This window comes from Ambystoma mexicanum, chromosome 9 (assembly GCF_040938575.1).
Source record: "Ambystoma mexicanum isolate Mex_15411 chromosome 9, UKY_AmexF1_1, whole genome shotgun sequence".
NCBI lineage: Eukaryota > Metazoa > Chordata > Amphibia > Caudata > Ambystomatidae > Ambystoma > Ambystoma mexicanum.
The window spans coordinates 798,332,433-798,352,811 of record NC_090931.1 but is presented as its reverse complement, the minus strand read 5'-3'; the positions used below and the strand labels follow the sequence as shown (position 1 = coordinate 798,352,811).

The window sequence follows — 20,379 nt, the reverse complement described above, 5'->3', positions numbered from 1 at the left end:
AGTAATGTCTTTCACAAACTAATCGTAACTGTAATTCTGAATTCTATAGCAGGCTCAGACAGCAGCAATCCCAATTAAATGAAATATCAATTGGAATCACTTGAGTGCTTAAGGTCCCAAAAAACATCCATTTATGATCAAACATCAATTTCTGATCAAATTGTTCAATAATGAGGGAAGGGGGGGTACACCAACTTCTCCGAATTACACCTGAGGTATGAAGACCATCAGATCAAATGTTATTGTAAGGTATACTGAAATAATACATAAATCTACATAATAATTAAAATGACTTTAGTTAGTAATGTCTTGTATTGGTCCCAGCAAGAATTTGGTGCAATGGGGATACTTACTTTGTGGTTTTCTCTCAAACTACGGATAGTACTTAACTACAAACTAAAGTTGATGAACATTTAATAAATATAGCAAATGTCTCAGGATCAGGTAATTTAACAAAGTTACAGCTTGTTTTTTAATGGGTATCATATGCGGAAGGACAGAACATATGCCCTTCTAGATTTACTCAGTTACAGTGGAATCACATTTTCAAGAGATTAAAATGGAAGGGGTCCCAATCGTATATATCGGAGATATCTGCACTCCAATGTTATTTTAATGTTATTTGTAATGTGTACATTTCACAATTACACATACTTATAGGAAAACAACTTTACACAGATCTTATTTTTAAAAGTGAAAAAATGATCAACACATTCATCTGGTTACTTAATTTAGCAACTTGACTAAGTCAGAAAGGAAAGCTTGTCAAGATTGAGATTGCTGTTATACATGGATGGAACAAGACATTTAGCAGCAACATTTTTTATCATCAGACAAAGAAATCTATCTAAATAAAGACCATCTAAATTTGATAGTTTGTGATATGGAAAAGCAATTTGAAAGTTTTAAAGGGAAACATATACTGCCCATACAGAAAACTGCAAATTATCTAAAAGCTAACTTAATTATTTTGCCGGGCATGCCCAATCTCATGATGCACCATCGTTCATCACAAAACCACAACACAAACAGCACTAACTAGCCTCTATCACATTTCATCACTAGGTAGCTTCCAAGTGGTGGAGTCAATTTCCGGTTGAAGCACGTTTCAAAATATTAAATTCCCTGATTTTTATTCGAAAGAAGTTCCAGTTCCACAACTACAAGCATTGAAGAGAAAACTCGGCAGCAAAATGAACCCGGAAACATTAGTAATTGTTGTTGTCTAAAAGTAAATGCTACTTTACATGTCACTTACTTTGATTGGGTTTGTTTGGTCAGGTTTTTTATGGTCAATCCCTCTTTTCCTATGATGGCACCAACAAATTGTGTCGGCACAAGAATACGCAATGGGTAATCTGGCTGTTTTGACTGAGAAGAGCTTGCAGAAAAAGAGCCCTGCTCCCTGGAAGAGTGTCCTCCTGCACCACTACGCCGAGTCCGTGGAGTGGGCTGAGGAGAACTTGATGCGTCTTCATCTGGGATGTAGGAAATCTTAAAAGAATAGTCCTCCAGCTGGTGTCCGCTGAGTTTTTCTATTGCTCTAAATTGGGAGAAAAAAAATCAAGTGTTATTTTAATGTAGGTAGCAAAATATGTATCACATTTCCTGGATGACAATATAAATATGTAACATTTTACATGAAAACATTTAGATTTATGTTTCAACGGAGCCTTCTTTCATGCAGCAGCCCTCATGAGCAAAGTTATGTCACACACACACACGTAAGGTGGTCACTACGGTGAGTAACCTGGTTATACTCCTACACCCCGTCCCCTTTCCTCCATACTTATGGGAGATTCCCAAGCGCTCCCCACAGGAACTACGGGTGGATGGAAAACCCCTTACTGAAAAAGGTTCTTCAGCACAGCCTGGCCAAACTGAGCATCAGATCTGGAGCTCATGTCTAGACAATAATGTTTACAAAAGGCCGATGGGGAGGCCCAAGTAGCCGCCTTTGCGATGGTCTCCCAGGGGACATATTTTTGAAAGGCAACTGCGGCTGCCTTGCCCCGCACAGGGTGTGCATGAATACCTTTAGGAGGCTGCAGTCCTTGGACAGTGTAAGACTCTGTAATACATGCAGCGATCCATCTGGAGATAGTCGCCTTAGAGACCTGTTTACCTTGTGGAATACCAAAGGTTACCAACAGTTGAGAAGAGCTCCTAAATTCTGATGTTCTGTCTAGATAGAACTTAAGAGCCCTTCTAACATCCAAACAATGCAGAACCCTTTCCGCTTCTGAAGCAGGGTTCGGAAAAAAGACCGGAAGGGAGATTGACTGGTTCAGATGGAAATCAGAGACCACCTTCGGCAGGAAAGAAGTATTTGTCCGTAGGACCCCCTTATCCTTGTGGAAAACCAAGAAAGGATGCTCCACCGACAAAGCCTGGAACTCACTCACACGCCTTGCTGAAGTAACGGTAACCAAAAAGGCCACCTTCCACGAAAGGTGCTCGAGGTCCACAGTGGCCATTGGTTCGAACGGTTTATGGCACAACGCCGTAAGGACCACATTCAAATCCCACGCCGGGTGCGGTTTGCGAACCGGGGGATAAAGGCACGTCAAACCCGCAAAATGTCTCTTAACCATTGGATTAGACAGAGAGTAAGAGCATTGGTCCATATATAGGTAGGCAGATACCACCGAAAGATAAGTTCTGCATGACAGAATGTGAATGCCCGACTCTGCTAGGTGGGATATGAAGGACAGCACAGTGTCAATCGTAGCCGCCCTTGGGTCCAGCTGTTTGTCTAAGCACCAATGACAGAACCTAAGCCATTTGCTTCTATACCGACACCTTGTCAAGGGTTTCCTGGCTGCCTCAATAATGCGCATGTTATCAGCAGACAGGCTGAGACGTCCTAAAGACCTGAACTCAGGCACCATGCCGCCAAGCTGAACGATTGTGGGGAGGGGTGCCACAGCTGTTAATCCCCCTGGTGAAGCAGATCGGGACTCAACGGCAGCCTGATCAGTGCACACACCGACAGGTGTTGGTGTTGTGCGAAACAGAGCCTGACCGGCCACCACGGGGCTATGAGCAGAAGAGAACAGTTCACTGTGTTCTTCAGCTTGCAAATCGTCCGATGAATCAGAGGTAGAGGCGGGAAAGCATAGGCCCTCATGTTGTGCCAAGGAATCTCGAGCGCATCCCCCAGACAGGAGGCTCCCAGACCACTTCTGGAGGCATACAGAGGAAGTTTCTTGTTTGCCGCTGTTGCGAAGAGGTCCACCTCCGGAGTGCCCCAACGCAGGAAAATCCATGAGAGGATCTCCGCCTTCAGTTCCCACTCGTAGCGGCCCATTGTCCACCGACTAAGGGCATCTGCCGTGACGTTCAGCTGGCCCGGGATGTGTACTGCTACCAGCCAGACACCATGACCAACCGCCCACTCCCAAATCTGGATGGAAAGGTCCACGAGAGGGGGAGACCTGGTGCCCCCTTGCTTGTTGATGTAATACATTGACACCACATTGTCCGTGCGGATACAGACCATCTTGTTGGCAATGACCTGTCTGAACGCCTTGAGCGCCAGGAAAATCTCCAGAAGCTCCAGATGATTTATGTGAAGGAACTTGTCCTGAGGCGACCAAAGGTCCGAGACCTGAAGAAGACCAACATTGCACCCCACCCACCGACAGGTTGCTGAGAGACGACCACCACTCCAGGTCTGCTCTCTTGGAAGCCGGAATCAATATCAACTTGGAGTCCGGATCCACAGCTTGACGCCAAGAGCCATCTGAGTCCGCCTCATCTTGAGACGAGCGAGAGGTAGAGCCAAAACACAAGTGGCCATGAGGCCCAGAAGCCTCTGGAATCACCAGGCCAACATGCTCTCCGACTGCGCAAACATTTGACACGTGGCCAACAGATCGGCCATTCTGTGCCCGGTCAGGTAAACTCTGCAGTCGATCGTGTTCCAGCAAAAACCCAAGAAAATCAAGTCCTGAGAGACCGTCATGGAAGATTTTCGCCAGTTCACCGACAGCCCAAGATGGAACAGGAGCTGAAGGAGAGACTGAAGATTGCACGCAGCTTTCAACGGACAAGGGCTGCGTAAGAGCCAGTCGTCCAAATACGGATACACATGGATACCGTGCAGACGAAGATAGGCCGCAATCACCAACATCATCTTTGTAAAGACACGCAGCGCCGAGCTGAGGCCAAAAGGAAGCACTCGAAACTGGAAGTGCTCCTCTCCCACAGAGAAACGGAGATATCTCCTGTGTGGACTCCAGATCAGAATATGCATGTACGCATCCTGAAGGTCCACCATGCTGAGCCAATCGCCCATCTGCAAAGAGGATCTTATCTAGCCAGGTGTGATCATCTTGAATTTCTCTTGGGGTAGGAAAAGATTGAACTCGGTCTAGGATGGTGCGCAGGCCAGCCTAGTTGGGTTTGGGCACTGTAAACAGTCAGGAGTAGAAGCTCTCCCCTCGCTCCCCTATGGGAACGGGTTCCACAGCTCTGAGGTCCAGCAACTTCTGAACCTCGGCTTTGAGGGAGGATGACCCAGACTGCTGGAAAGGAGGGTTGAAGGGTGGGGTAGGGGGTAAGGGTAAGCGGAAGCCCGCCCGAGCGACTGACAAGACCCACCGGTTCTAGAGGCTGGTCTGCCACACCTCCCAATGAGACATAATGCGTCCTCCCACCGGGGTTTCGTGCGAGCGCAGAGAACCCTCATTTTGCAGGTTTTTCAGTGGTGTTACCACTTGAACCCGAGGAGGAGGCTGAGGAGCGGGAAAAAAACCAGAGTCCATTGCTGCCTCTGGCGGGAATTTCCCAAAGGGGTATCCACTCTGCGGGATTTCCTATCTAGAACCCCCCTGAAAACAGAGGAGGGCCAGCTTTGCGACAACGGTCTCTGGGTCCTAAAAGGAGTTTTAACCAGGACGAAGAAGGACTTGGCTGTCTGGGTGCTGTCCTTCGTTTTGGTGAGCTCTACATCCGTTGAGGAGTGAAAAAGCTCCTTGCCGTCAAACGGCAGGTCCAACACTTTGCCCTGCACCTCCTTTGAGAACTTGGTGGCATGCAACAAAGCCTGCCGAGGGGTATCCACTCCAAGCATAAGGGCCCGAGCTGAAGTGTTGACGTGATGAGCCGCAGCCTCCAGCAGATCCTGGGCCAAGACCCTGGCATCCGACAATCCCACCTTAAAGTCATCCAGCTTCTCGACCGGAATGAACTCCTCGAACTCCGCCAGACCTTTCCACATCTTCATATTCGCCCCCGCTAACACGAGTTCTGCATTGGCCTGCCACAGCTGGAGGGCCGAGTTAGCAAAAATCCTCCTCCCAAAGGAGTCGAGGAGCTTGTCCTCTTTCCCCAGGACCTGAGTAGCCGTCGTAGAAGAGGATGCAGCAGGCCTGGACTGTAAAGTGGCCGCAGCCATCACCGTGGAGGAGTGGGGCGGACATGATGCTAGGGCCACCTCTTCTGAAGAATGCAGCCTGTGGAGCGGGTGTCTCGGGCACTGGAACATCCAATAGACACATCATGTCCAGCACCCGGTCGTGAAAGGCTCTAATAGAGTGGGACTGGGCTTCGCTGTCCTGATCGCCCTGTGCATCATCTGACAGGTCAGGGTCCTGCTGAACCACGTCAGGCACCGCCTTGTCCATGGGGGACAACTGAGGCAAGGGCGGAAGGGTAGGGGGGGAGGTACCGGAGACGCGGATGGAGCCAGAGGAGCAGGCGGGAAGATCTCCCTAAAAAGACCCTTGAAATTCTCTCTCATGGGGTCGGTACGCACGAGTACCTGAAACTTGCAGAAAAAAGCATCCTCCGGATAAAGCTTTGGAGCTGCCGGGGAAGGCCTCTCATGAGGGGGATAATTCCAGGGACGCAGAGGGGAGGGTTGCCAAGCAGGCCCATCCCCAGAGGTGTCCATGTAAATCAAGGGTGCTGAACCCACAGGCAGCCAGATGTTGTGCGGAAGGGGCATCCGAGCGTTCTAGTCGTAAACTGGACGAAACGGATGCGCAAGAGGAACCTTATGTTCACCCACAGAACCAATCCCTACACCTGAGGCCGATGGCGTAGTTGTATGGGAAGCGCCCAAAATGGCCGCCATGGTCGTGGCGGGAACGGCCGCCATTTTGCTGTCACCTGAGGGGAACTGTGGCACGTGTGGAAGTGAGGCAGGGGTCCCCAATGGTGGATCAGGGGTCTTCATTTTAGCCTTTACACAAGGAACCTCGGCCAAGCCGGTACTATGCGGCTTGGAATGTTTCTGCAACATACCAATAGCCAACCTAGCCTTCACAGGAAGGACCTCGGCACTGCCGGTAAAGGAGGAACTTCGGTTCGAAAACTCACTCCTTGCCCCCTCAATGGTTCTGGCGTTGCCACTGAAGAGCGGGAACGGTGAGAAACACCTTTCACCAATAAGGCCTTCTGAGGCCTCTCAGAACTGTTGGTTGCCTTAGCCTCTGTACGAGGGACCTCGGACCCGAGTCTGCTAGAAGCCTTTTCACAGCAGGCCTCGAACATACGTTCGGTATCACCAAGCCCAGTCGAGGCCTCGGTGCGCACCCCAGTACTTTTGAGGGAAGCCGATAAGGAGGCCTCAGAGCGTGCTGCAGTACCCCACGACTCAGTAGAACTAGGTCTACAAGCAACCCCCACAGTGGAGGGGCCTCAGCGTGTACTTTGGTGTCCACAGTCCCCTTACGGAGATCCTCAGCGAAAACTCTGGTACACTTTTTAGGCCCAGAAGGCACCTCGGGGCAAGCCCCGGAGACAGAGTGGTCGACGCTCCTCCCGGACCAGGAAGACCGCTGGAAGGCGTCTCCCGTTCGGGGTGCTCTAAAAAGTAAAGTACTTACCGGGCGTTTCTTCTTTTCGTCAATGAAGGATTGAAAATGCGTAGGAGGAGTGCGCTGGAACACCTCCTCCCACCGCTCTAACCGACGTTGAAGTGCCGGGACCGAAAGAGGATGGGAATCCGCTCTCGCGAAGCGCCGCTGACACAAGGAACAATTCGGAAAGTCTAGCTTAAACGACATAGACAGACTACTACGCGATCGCTAGCGAGAGCCAGAGAGGAGGAAAAAAAAGGAAGAAATTCTTCCGCAGATGCAAGTGTGTCCACTCCCAAATGAGCAGAGAAAAGGACTGATGGGCGATGCGGAGCTAAGATGGGCGGGGTTACGGCCGCGTGCTGTACCCCGCATAGAAAGAGAGAAAGGACTAAAACATTTTTGCAAAATTTGTGATGCTCTTACAAAGTGCTCCGGTCCCGTCCCACAGGACGGAGGAATGTCCCATAAGTATGGAGGAAAGGGGACAGGATGTAGGAGTAACACTGCTTACCCTTTGCTCATACTTGATATAGTACATGCCAACATACACTACTAAACAAACACAACATGCCACCTTAAACATACATTTTTAAGATAAATCTTCATTCACTGACAAAATGCCTGGTCTCGCTCTGGGGATCTCCACTGGGGTGATCAAGCAAGTTGGATGCCTTGTGGCGACAAGGAATGAAGAGACTGAACAAGTGGTGCCATTGTGACTGCTCTAGACTTTCATTAAATTCAAAACCAAACCTATCTATCTATCCCCAAAGCTAAGGGGATTTCCCTACCTAAACTAAAGAACCTCGGTGCTCATGAGGAAGTCCATGTGAGTCAAAACAAAAAGGCACGGTTGCGGTCACAAATGCCCCTTCTCTATCCCTGTCACTACAATAAAACACCATAAAGTCCAGCTACTGTTTGTAATCCAGGAGAATGTATCCTTTCTCATGGATGTGAAGTGTCCAAATGTTTGTGGTTTGTTTAAAGCAAAAGCTCCATAAAAGTTTGGGTTCTCTGTAATTCAACAGAAAATCGAATAGTTACACAAAGTTCATTTGGGGCTAGGAGAAGTACTCCCTTCTCCTAGCCGGTCCCCCAATGTGTTTCACAGTTCTTAACATGGTTTGTATTTTTCTCATGGCAGTTTTACCAGGTTACTCACCGTAGTGACCACCTTACTCCTAGTCCATAGTCTCCTTTCCTCCATACTTATGGGACATTTCTCCGTCCTGTGGGACGGGACCGGAGCACTTTGTAAAAAGCATCCACATTTGTTTCAAAAATGTGTCCCTCCTCTCTTTCCTGCGCAGGGCCCGGCACGCGGCCGTAACCCCGCCCACCTTGGCTCCTCCCCGCGCATCGCCCATCAGTCCTTTTCTATCGCAGGGTCAAAGACCCATTAGCAATAACAGAGGAACCTTATTAGAGGGGACGGCGGGCGGGCGTATGGAGGAAAGGGGACTATGGACTAGGAGTAAGGTGGTCACTACGGTGAGTAACCTGGTAATACTCCTACGTCCCGTCCCCTTTCCTCCATACTTATGGGAGATTCCCAAGCACTCCTTACAGGAACTATGGGTGGTTGGAAATACCCCTTACTGAAACAGGTTCTTCAGCACAGCCTGGCCGAACTGAGCGTCAGCTCTAGAGCTCATATTGAGGCAGTAATGCTTACAGAAAGCAGATGGGGAGGCCCAAGTAGCCGCTTTAGCGATGAACTCCCAGGGAACATACTTCTGAAAAGCAACCGCGGCTGCCTTGCCTCACACCTCGTGTGTATGGACACCTTTAGGAGGTTTCAGCTTTTGGACGGTGAAAGATTCCGTGATACAGGCGGTAATCCATCTGGAAATAGATGCCTTAGACGCCGGCCTGCCATGAGGCTTCCCGAAGGTCACAAACAGTTGGTAAGAGCTCCGAAGCTCGGAAGTCCTGTCCAGGTAGAACTTTCGAGCTCTTCAGACATCCAGGCAGTGTAGAAGCCTTTCCACCTGCGAGGCAGGGTTCAGAAAAAAGACTGACAGGGAAAACGACTGATTCAGATGGAATTCGGTCACTACCTTTGGTAGGAAAGATGGGTTCGTCTGAAGGACTACCTTGTCCTTGTGAAAGACCAAGAAAGGATGCTCCACCGACAATGCCTGGAGCTCACTCACTCGCCTCGCTGACGTAATGGCTACCAGAAAGGACACTTTCCAGAACACTTTCCAGGACACGTACTTGAGGTCAACCGTAGCCATTGGCTCAAAGGGTTTATGGCACAGCGCCGTCAGGACTAATTAGGTCCCAAGGCGGGTGCAGACTACGAACCGGAGGGTAGATGCGTGTCATGCCAGCAAAATGTCTCTTCACCACCGGGTTAGATAAAGAATAAGAACACCAGTTTGTAGAGAGGTAAGCGGAGATCGCCGAGAGATAAGTCCTGCAAGACAGAACATGAACCCATGACTCTGCTAGGGAGGATACGAAGGACAGCACCGTGTCAATCGTTGCCACCCTTGGGTCCAATTCTTTCTCCAAACACCAATGACAGACCCTGAGCCATTTACTCTTGTATTGGGATGGATCTGGTCGAGGGTTTCCTGGCTGCCTGGATAATGTGCATGTTAGCCGCAGACAAACCCAAATGCTCTAGAGACATGAACTCAGGCACCATGCCGCCAAGTTGAGCGATTGTGGGGAGGGGTGCCACACCTTCTGTTCCCCTTGGTGAAGAAGATCAGGAGTTACTGGTAACCTGATCGGCGGACACACCGACAGGTGTTGAAGTTCTGAGAACCAAAACCTGGCCGGCCACCACGGAGCTATCAGTAGAAGAGAACAGTTGACAGAGCTCTTCAACTTCCAAATTGTTCGATGAACTAGGGGAAGAGGCGGGAAGGTGTGAGCTCATGTTGTGCCATGGAATCTGGAGTGCGTCCCCCAGAGAGGAGGCTCCCAGCCCCCCTCTGGAGGCATACTGAGGAAACTTCTTGTTTACCGCCGTGGCGAAGAGGTCCACCTCCGGTGTGCCCCAACGTGAGAAAATCCATGAGAGGATCTCCGCCTTCAACTCCCACTCATAGCTGACCACTGTCTGCTGGCTGAGGGCATCAGCAGTGACATTCAGCTGGCCCGGGATGTGCACTGCAAGCAGCCAGACCCCATGAAGCACGGCCCACTCCCAAATCTGGATGGACAGGTCCACGAGAGGGGGAGACTTCATTCCCCCTTACTTGTTTATGTAATACATTGATAACATATTGTCCGTTCTTATGCGGACCACCTTGTTGACAATGAGAGGTCTGAACGCCTTGAGCGCCAGAAAAATCGCCAGAAGCTCCAAATGATTTATGGGCAGGAGCTTGTCCTGAGGTGACCAGAGGTCCGATACCTGAAGAAGATCTAACGTCGCACCCCACCCCAAAAGGGAGGAGTCTGTCGTGATTGTCACCATGGGGGCTGGGTCCTGGAACCCTGCGCCCACTGACAGGTTGCTGAGAGATGACCACCAGTCCAGGTCCACTCTCATGGAATCCGGAATCATTATGCGCTTGGAATCCGGGTCCACAGCCTGACGCCAGGAACTCCGAAGAGCCATCTGGGTCCGTCTCATTTTGAGACGAGCAAGAGGAAGAGCCAGTACACACGAGGCCATGAGGCCCAGAAGCCTCTGGAACCACCAGGCCGACATGCTCTCCGACCGCGCAAACATCTGACACGTGGCCAACAGATCCGCCATTCTGTCCCCGGTCAGATACACTCGGCAGTCGATCGTGTTCCAACGAAAACCCAGGAAAGTCAGGTCCTCTGAGACCGTCATGGAAGATTCCGCCTGTTCACCGACAGCCCAAGATGGAACAGGAGCTGAAGGAGAGACTGGCGGTTGTCCGCTGCTGCCAACGGACAAGGGCTGCGTAGGAGTCAGTCGTCCAAATAGGGATACATATGGATACCCTGGAGACGAAGATAGGCCGCAATCACCGACATCATCTTCGTGAAGACACGCGGCGCCGAACTGAGGCCAAAAGGAAGCACCTGAAACTGGAACTGCTCTTCTCCCAAACAGAAGCGGAAGAATCTCCTGTGTGGATTCCAAATCAGGATATGCATGTACGCATCCTGAAGATCCACCAAGCTGAGCCAATCGCCCATCTGCAAAGAGGAGCGAATGTGGCCGGGCGTGATCATCTTGAATTTCTCTTGGGGTAGGAAAAGATTGAACTGGGAAAGGTCTAGGATGGTGCGCAGGCGAGCCTGGTTGGCTTTGGGCACCGTAAACAGCCGGGAGTAGAAGCCCTTCCCTCGCTCCCCAAGGGGAACGGGTTCCACAGTTCTGAGGTGCAGAAGTTTCTGAACCTCGGCCTTGAGGGAGGGTGAGCCCGACAGCTTTAAACGAGGGTTGAGGGGTGGGGTAGGGGGTAAAGGTAAGCGGAAGCCCGCTCGAGCGACTGCCAAGACCCATCTGTCTTCTGTGATGGCCTGTCACGCCTCCCAATGAGACGCAATGCGTCCTCCCACATGGGTCTCGTGCGAGCGCGGAAAACCCTCATTTGGCAGGCTTATCAGTGGCGGTGCCACCTCAACCTTATGAGGAGGCTGAGGTGCGGGAGAAAAACTGCCTACGCTGTTGTCTACGGTGGTTATTCCCTGCAGGAGTATCCACTCTGCGAGATTTGCGGTCCAGGAAGCCCCTAAAACCGGAGGAAGGTCGACCTTGCGACAACAGCTTTTGAGACTTGAAGGGAGCTTTAACCAGAACAGACAATGATTTAGCCGTCTGAGTGCTATCTTTGGTTTTGGTGAGCTCTACATCAGTAGAAGAGTGAAAAAGCTCCTTACCATCAAATGGAAGGTCCAGAACCTTGTCTTGCACCTCCTTCGAGAACTTCGTGGCATGCAGCCACGCTTGCCTCGAGGAATCAACCCCAAGCATCAGACCCCAAGCCGAGGTGTCTATGTGATGAGCCACAGCCTCCAGGAGATCCTGGGCCAAGACCCTGGCATCGGAAAGGCCTCCTCTGAAATCCTCCAACTTCTCGACCGGAATGTGCTCCTCAAACTCCGACAGACCTCTCCACATCCGCATGTTAGTACCGCCAAAATCAATTCTGCATTGGCCTGCCTGAGCTGTAAGGCCGAATTGGCAAAGATTTTCCTCCTTTCATAGGGAGTCCAGGAGCTTGTCCTCCTTTCCCAAGACCTGAGTAGCCGTCGCAGAGGTGGATGCTGCAGGCCTGGATTGCAACGTAGCCGCAGCCACCACTGTGGAGGAGGGAGGCGGACAAGACGACAAGGCCACTTCTTCCGAAGAATGCAGCCTGTACCTCGCGTCAATCTTTTTATTGACAAAAAGTCCCGAGTGTGGTTTTTCCCAAACTCTTCGGACCTCGGCCAGAATGTCCTTCTGCAAGAACAGGCCGGTACGCTCCAAAGGAGACAAGGTGAACGCCTCAGAAAGCACGCCCTCCTGCACAGCAGGTGCCCCGGGCACCGGAACATCTAAGAAACTCATCATGTCCAGCACCCGGTCATGGAAAGCTCTGATAGAACGGGGAAGGTCCTTGTTGTCCTGATCGCCTTGAGGGTCATCTGACAGGTCAGGATCCTGCTGAGCCGTGTCAGGCACTGCCTTGTCCACTGGGGACAATGGTTGCACAGGGGGGAGGCACCCCGGGCAAGGGAAGCGCCGGCGGGACCACCGTCGTAACGGGTGGAGCCGGAAGCGCGGGTGGACATATCTCCCTGAAAAGCCCTTTGAAATATTCCCTCATGTGTCGGTGAGCATAAGCGCTTGAAATTTACCGAAAAAAGCGCCCTCAGGAGATTGAATCGGAACCTGAGGAGGCCTCTCATGAGGTGGACAAATCCAGGGATGTACGGAGAAAGGTGCCACACCGGCCCCTCCACCGACGAATCCACATAAAATCAAGGGAGCCACCCCCGCACTCAACGAAACATTGTGCGGAAGAGGCATCCGGGCGTTCCAATCATAAACCGGCCGGTAAGGATGTGCACAAGGGAACTTAGGTTCACCCGAAGGACCGAACCCTACAACAGGGGTCGATGGTGTAATTGTTGGGGTAGTACCTAAATTGGCCGCCGTGGTCGTGGCGGGAACGGCTGCCATTTTGTCCTCATCTGAGGGGAACTGCGGCACGTGAGGAAGTGAGGCAGGGGTCCCCGTCGATGGGTCAGGGGTCTTAATTTTAGCCTTAACGTAAGGAACCTCGGCAGAGCCGGTACTATGAGGCCTGGAATGTTTCTGCAACATACCAACCGCCAACTGAGCCCTCGAAGGAAGGGCCTCGGCACTGCCGGTAAAAGAAGAAACTTTCTTCTTTGCCCCCTCAACAGATCTGGTGTCACCACAAGAGCGGGAACGGTGCACTTTCACTGACAGGGCCTTGCCCGGCCCCTCAGAACTGTTGGTATCCTTAGCCTCTGTACGAGGGACCTCAGAGCTAGGCCCGGTAGAAGCCTTATCGGCACGGGCCTCGAACATCTGTTCGGTAACCTCAAGCCCAGCCAAGACCTCGGGGCGCACCCCGGTTTTGTCTTTGAGGGAAGCCGAAAGAGCAGCCTCAGAGCAAGCTCCGGTACCCCACGACTCAGTAGAACTGGGTCTACAAACAGCCCCCACAGGAGGGGCCTCGGAGCATACTCCGGTGGACACAGGCCCCTTACGGAGACCCTCGGAGAAAACTCCAGTAGAATTATTAGGCCCGACAGGCACCTCAGGGCGAACCCCGGTAACAGAGCGATCAACGCCCCTCCCGGCTTGAGAGGAACCCGGAAAGGTATCCCCCGGCCGGTATGCTCTGAAAAGGAACAAGTTACTTACCTGTAACTGTTGTTCTCCAGCATGGGTCTGGCATGGATTCACATGCTCATGAATATTCCCCGTCGTCAGGCTGGGAATCCTCGGTAAAGAAAAATCAGTATCAGTTTCGTTTCTGATCTGTCTTTCGTAGTAGTAACCAATCACTGATCTCTGCGTCATACTGACCACAGCCAATGACTGCCATCTCCCTAAGCCCCGCCTCTGGCAGCCATCTTCAGATTTGGTAGCACGTGAAGAGGCAGTATGACCAAGTGAAGAGCCGCAGAGGGGTAGGCGGGAGGGTTCGCATGTGAATCCATGCCAGACCCATGCTGGAGAACAACAGTTACAGGTAAGTAACTTGTTCCTTCTCCAGCATGGGGTCTGGCATGGATTTACATGCTCATGAATAAAAGAATACATAGCAGTACACACATGCACAACCACGGGAGGTGGCAAAGGCTCAACATTAAGCATTACATCCAAAACTCAACATTAAGCAATTCTTACCTCCTCACCAGGCTCACCTTTAGGCAAACAGGTTGCGCAGCACTGCTTGGCCAACCCTGGACTCCTCCCTGGAATCCCGATCGACGCAGTAGAATTTCGTGAAGGTGTGTGTCGACCTCCACGTAGCAGCCCTGCAGATGTCCAGCAAGGGGACACCAGATAGGAACGCCATGGTAGCTGCAAACTCTCTGGTGGAATGGGCTCTCGGACGGCCAGGCAGCGGTCGGTTTGCCAACCGATGACAGTACATGATACAGCCGGAGAGCCATCTGGAAATGGAAGCCTTCGAGAGAGCCTTCCCCTGATTGACAGGTCCAAAGTTCACAAAAAGTTGTGACGTCTTCCGAAAACTTTTCGTGCGATCCACGTAGAACTTCAGTGCTCTAGCCACATCCAGCGAGTGCAAAGTCCTTTCAGCCGGCGACGAAGGCGACGGGAAGAAAACGGGCAACATCAAGGGTTCAATGAGGTGGAAGTCCGACGGCACCTTGGGCATGAAGGAGGGGTGCGTCCTGAGCACTACCCTCATGTCGTGAAAAGTCAAGTACGGGGGCTTGCAGGAAAGGGCTTGGATCTCTCCCACCCGTCGTGCGGAGGTGATGGCAACAAGAAACGCTGTTTTCCACAACAAGAACTTCAATGGAGCTGAGTGCAGAGGCTCGAACGGAGGTCCCATGAGCTTGGTCAGCACCACGTTGAGCTCCCACGCCGGGGCCAGGGCCTTCACCGGCGGGAACGATCTGAACAGTCCCTTCATGAATTCTTTCACCAGACGATGAGACCACAAAGACGTCCGTCCCGTGGTTCTGGTGTATCGGGAGATCGCAGCAAGATGAATCTTGATGGAAGCGTGCGCCAGCCCAGCCCTGGCCAGCGTCAGCAGGTACGGCAGTACTTGAGGAGCCGTAATCCGGAGAGGGTTAATCTTCTGTGCGTGGCACCAGACAGAGAACCTCTTCCATTTTTGTCCGTAGCATTTAAGAGTTAAGGACGCCCTGGCCTTTGCAAGAACCTCTCTGAAGTCGGCCGGTATGTCGTAACCTCCAAATTCTAACGCTGCAGGAGCCAGGCCTGCAAGTTCAGCGACTTCGGGTCGTGATGGAGGATGGCGCCTCCTTCCCTGGAGAGAAGATCCGTGTCCACTGGCAGCTTGATTGACGGGGACACTGACAAGTCCAGAAGGTCCGGGAACCATATCTGCCTCGGCCACGCAGGTGCGACGAGAATCATCCTGCGCCGTGACCTCTTGAGCTGGTTGATGAGCCGGATCAGCAGCGGCAATGGAGGGAACGCATATAGGAACAGGCCCTCCCAGGGGAACGAGAAAGCATCGCTCATGCTCCTCGGCTGGGGAAACCTGCTGGCGAACCTCCGGCACTTGGAGTTCGTCGCCGTCGCGAACAGATCGATCTGGGGTGTACCCCACCGTCGGAAGAGGCGGTCCACTAGATCCTGTCATAGTTCCCACTCGTGGCACGAGTGCCGCTTCCTGCTGAGCGAGTCGGCGATGGTGTTTTTTATCCCTGCCAGATGAAACGGCACCAGAAACATCCCTTGGGCGACGGCCCAATGCCAAAGATCCTGCGCCTCCTTGGACCGGGCTGGGGATCTGGTACCGCCCTGCTTCCCGATGTAGAACATGGTGGTGGTGTTGTCGGTGAAGATCCTCACCACCTTGCCCTTGAGGGACGGATGAAAGGACATGAGGGCCCAAAACACTGCACGGAGTTCCAGGACGTTGATATGGAGGGACTTCTCCGTCGGCAGCCAAAGGCCCCTCGCGTGCAGATTTTCGGTGTGCGCTCCCCACACTTCCAGGGAGGCATCCGTGGTCACTGTGTTCTGTTGGCCCGGGGTCTGGAAGTCCATGCGTGCCGTCAGATGCGCGCGGGTGCCCCACCACCGGATCGCTCGTCGGAAGCTCTTGTCGAGTGTGATCCTGTCCTCGAAGCTGCCCGTCTGGATCCAGCGAGCGTCCAGGAACTCCTGTAACGGGCGCATCCGAAGCCTGCACAGGCGGATGAGATAAATGCAAGAAGACATCATTCCGAGGAGGGACTTGATGGACCTCACCCTGGCCACGTCCGCAACCAGCATCCGCTGCACCTTGCCCAGGATGGCCCATTGTCCTTTCCTCCGACGGAGAGGCCAGAAGCGCCACTGTGTCGAGCTTCGCTCCCAGAAACAGTGCGTCTTGAGCGGGCACCAGGTGGGACTTGGCGTAGTTTATGGAGAATCCCAGGTCCGTGAGTAGTTGGAAGGTCCTCGCCGTGTGCTCCGTGGCGAGCTCCTTTGTCTTTGCTCGGATGAGCCAGTCGTCCAGGTAGGGGTAGACGTGGATCCCCTCCAGGCTCAGCCACGCCACCACCGGTGCGAGGCACTTGGTGAACACCCTGGGTGTCGACCTCAATCCGAAGGGAAGGGCTCTGAACTGCTAGTGACGCCCTTGGACCACAAATCAGAGAAACTTTCGGTGTCTCTTTAGGATGGGGATATGGAAGTAGGCATCCTCCAAATCCAACGACGACAGGAAATCGCCCTCCTCCAGTTGACCCAAGACGTGCTGGAGGGTGACCATCCGGAACTTCTGTGCCTTGATGAATTTGTTCAGTCGTCGTAGGTCCAGGATGGGACGCCATCCTCCCGTCTTCTTCTTCACAAGGAAGTATCTTGAGTAAACTCTGGAGCCCCAAAGCCTCTTTGGGACGAGCTCGATGGCGCCTTTCATGAGCATCGCCTTTACCTCCAAGAGAAGTTGAGGGACGTGATGTTCCTTCCTGGCCACGGGGGGGACGCGCGGGCACTTCTTTAGAAACTCGAGCGCGTGACCCTGGGCCAGGGCTCCAGCACCCAACGGTCAGTGGAGATGGACTCCCACACGCTGACGAAGCTCGCCAGCTGGCCTCCCACCGGGGTGCTTCGGTGGGGGCCCGTCCCCATGGCCGGTTCAGTCCTGCTTCGACGAGGCTTTGCCGCCTTGTCCTCCTTGGCGACGACGGCGGGATCCGCCCGACTTGCCTCGTCCCCTGTAGGCTTCCTGTGACGACGAACGGGCCGCTTGACGAAAGGTGGAAAATCCGCCGCCGGAACCTTTGGAGGCACCATGCTTGCCTACGCCGCTCCGAAAGGGCGGCCGTCGTTGTTGGAGAACACAAAGAGCCCAGGCCGTCTCCGTGTACGTCTTGATGGCTTGTAGGGAATCGTCCACTGTTTTCTCAAACAGGTTGCTCCCGTCGAACGGCATGTCCAAGACTCTGGTCTGCACGTCCTGACGGAAGTAAGTTGCCTTGAGCCATCCACGCCGTCTAAGACACACGCCGTTGCCCAACTGGCGAAATCCAGTGCCAGCAATGTCCGTCGCAATCGTGATGGCGTGGTCCAATGCCACTTCTCCTTCCTGCAAGATCTCTAGGGCCTTCGCCCTCTTGTCGTCTGGTAAGAAGTCCAGCAGGGGGGGCGATCTTGTACCACAACTCCCTGTCGTAGCGGGCTACGATAGCCAAGGCGTTGGCAGCCTTAATCGTCGTCGCTGCCGATGAGATGACTCTGCGTCCCATCGTGTTCAATTTTTTACCTCGCCGTCCGGTGGGGAGGTTGACATAGAGGCCGAGGGCCCCCCCCCCCGCTTTCTTCCTGGCCGCCGCGGAGACGACAGAGTCCGGGGTCGGCTGTGCCCGAAGGTACAAGGGGGCCGCCGCGTCCGGGACCCGGTACTTCTTCTCGTACCGATCCCTTCTCGCAGGCGTTGTGGATGGGTTTTTGAGGAGGGCGAGACCCTCATCCCAGATATCGTCCACGCGGTCAGGAGCCCCGTCGGCACCCTCGACGTTCTCGTCGTCTCCTACGTCGGGGTCCCTCCCGACGGGCTGGTCTTCTTCCACGCCAACGCCGTGGCTTAAGACTTCGATCAGCTCCTCCTCAGAGGTTGAGGCCGAATCCACGACGACCTCCTGCCCACCCTTTTTCTTCCCCGTCGGATGTTTCACAGGGGTCCTGTCGATGGGCATGAAAGACTCCCCCCTCCGCGGTGGCAGGGAGACTCTGGGCCCCGAGGTCGCCACCACTGGTGTAGCCTCCACAGGCTGAGCCAGGGCCGCCGCGACTGTCTCGATAGAGGCCTTGGCTGGGTGGATCAAGGCTTTCACCACCTTAGGTACGCTCACCGCCTCCTCCTTGGAGGGAGGGTCACTGCCTCCCTCCCCCTCCGATGGGGCCTTCAAGCTCGACCGGGGTCTCTCCAGGAGCTTCGCCGGGTGCTCGGCCTTCCTCTTACCCGAGCCAGAGCGTTGGCTCGTGGTTGATGGCGCCGGGGAGGATGAGCCCTGCCTGGTGCCCATAGAGCCCGACCGTTCGGCGCTCCCGGTGCCAGCGGACTCGCGGTGCTTGGCCTTCTGTTGGACCCCCGTCGCCGGGGCACCCTCAAAGGTCTTAGAAGACCGCTTGGACTTCTTCTTCTTCTTGCCTGACGGGCTCTTCCCTTCCAGCCAGTTGGCGAGACGCAGATGGCGGTCCTTCATGGTCCGCTCCGACATATTGCCGCAAAACGAACAGTCCTTCTCCACGTGCGTCTTGTCCTCATGCAGGCAGTAGAGGCAAAGGGAGTGTTCGTCCTCCTTAAAGACATTCTGAAGCTGGCATCCAGGGAAGACCCTGAACAGCTTTCCGGGCGTCGAGCTTCCCTTCTCCTGGGCCATGATCGAGATGGGCCTGAGAAACTTCTGGAGTCCTCCAAAAGCGTGGCTTGATGAAATCTTCACTCTTGAGAGGCGTAGAAGAATCCGACTCGGGTCCCCGTTGATCAGATAAAGAAACGGTCCACCTCAAGCTCCATGAGGCTCTTTTGACCAAAAAAGAGAAAATTTTCCTAAGAAAAAGCGCAAAAAAAGCACTAAAGCTTGAGAGCAATAGCACGAGGATCCCAACACTTGAACGTGCAGTAAAAATCTGAAGATGGCTGCCAGAGGCGGGGCTTAGGGAGATGGCAGTCATTGGCTGTGGTCAGTATGACGCAGAGATCAGTGATTGGTTACTACTACGAAAGACAGATCAGAAACGAAACTGATACTGATTTTTCTTTACCGAGGATTCCCAGCCTGACGAAGGGGAATATTCATGAGCATGTGAATCCATGCCAGACCCCATGCTGGAGAAAGAAAAGAACTTACCGGGCGTTTTTTCTTCTCGCCGATGAACACCTGAAAATACGAAGGAGGAATCTGTCGAACACCTCCTCCCACTGCTCCAACCGACGTTGAAGTGACCAGACCGAAAGGGAGTCACAGTAAAAACAGGAGTCCCAACGGTGTTCCGGACCCAAACACTCTAAACAAAGAGGATGGGGATCTGCCCTCGCGAAGCGACTGACACGATGAACAGTCTGGAAAATCTTGTTTAAAAGACATAGACAAGACTAGTAAACAATGTTAGACAGAAACCTGTGCAGTTCCCTCTGGGACCACTGCAAAAGATTTAAGACTACAGGTGTTTGGCAGTAAACTCACTTGGTAGCAGTCTGTACCACCCAGGTTTACCTGGTAGCTGTGGCTGAGCAGTCAGACTTCCCTCAAGAAGAGTTAGGCAGTATACAGAGCATACATAATAGGTACAGAGGCACAATAGTACAAGCAAACACTGACCAGAGCTAGGTGTAAAAGTATATAATTATTTATTTAAAAGACACACTCATAAATTACACTAGCACAGAAAAGGTAAGTAAGTCAAAACACAGTCACTATTACTCATATGTACATCCCTAGTTATTTGTTGGACAAGTCTAAGTTAACACCACTTATTTACAAACAGAGGTGAGCGCTTAACGTTAGATGGCACTCCAACAAGTTAGTTAAAAGGGAGGGAAAAGGCAAAAGAAGTGAAAACAGCCAGGTAGAACACTTTTCAGAGATTCACAGCGAGTGTAGAAAGGCTGTCTATTGTGGAGCAAGGAAGTTCGGTTGCCAGGCCCACTCTAGGGAAAGCCAGGCAAAAAGATGCCCAAGATCACACAATGTCACAAGTCTTTACAGGTGAGTAGAAAAGGTTTTTCCCAGTTAAGAAAAGTTTAGTTAGGGTGCACAGGTTTACCCAGGGTCAAGAGCCGGGGGGCTAAATCTACCCCGTACAATCGGTGGCAAGGGAAGCCGGGCGGAACACAGTACCTTTGAAAATGGAAAGGATCCTCCAGCAGGGGCAGTTATTCCTGGTAGTGGGTGCAAGTCGCGGCGTCGTCCAGAGGAGGAGAAGATCTCGTCGTGG

General features: G+C 52.7%; 1 protein-coding gene across 2 annotated transcripts in view; it reads right to left on the bottom strand.

Annotated features, from left to right (window-relative positions):
- The window catches only part of IGF2BP2 (insulin like growth factor 2 mRNA binding protein 2), a 1,316,273-nt gene that overhangs the window by 772,120 nt on the left and 523,774 nt on the right, over nucleotides 1-20,379 (bottom strand). For both annotated transcript variants that reach the window (XM_069615761.1, XM_069615762.1), the window contains exon 6: nucleotides 1,259-1,543. In XM_069615761.1, coding sequence (XP_069471862.1) covers nucleotides 1,259-1,543 — 285 coding nt within the window. The remainder of the gene's footprint in view (nucleotides 1-1,258; nucleotides 1,544-20,379) is intronic.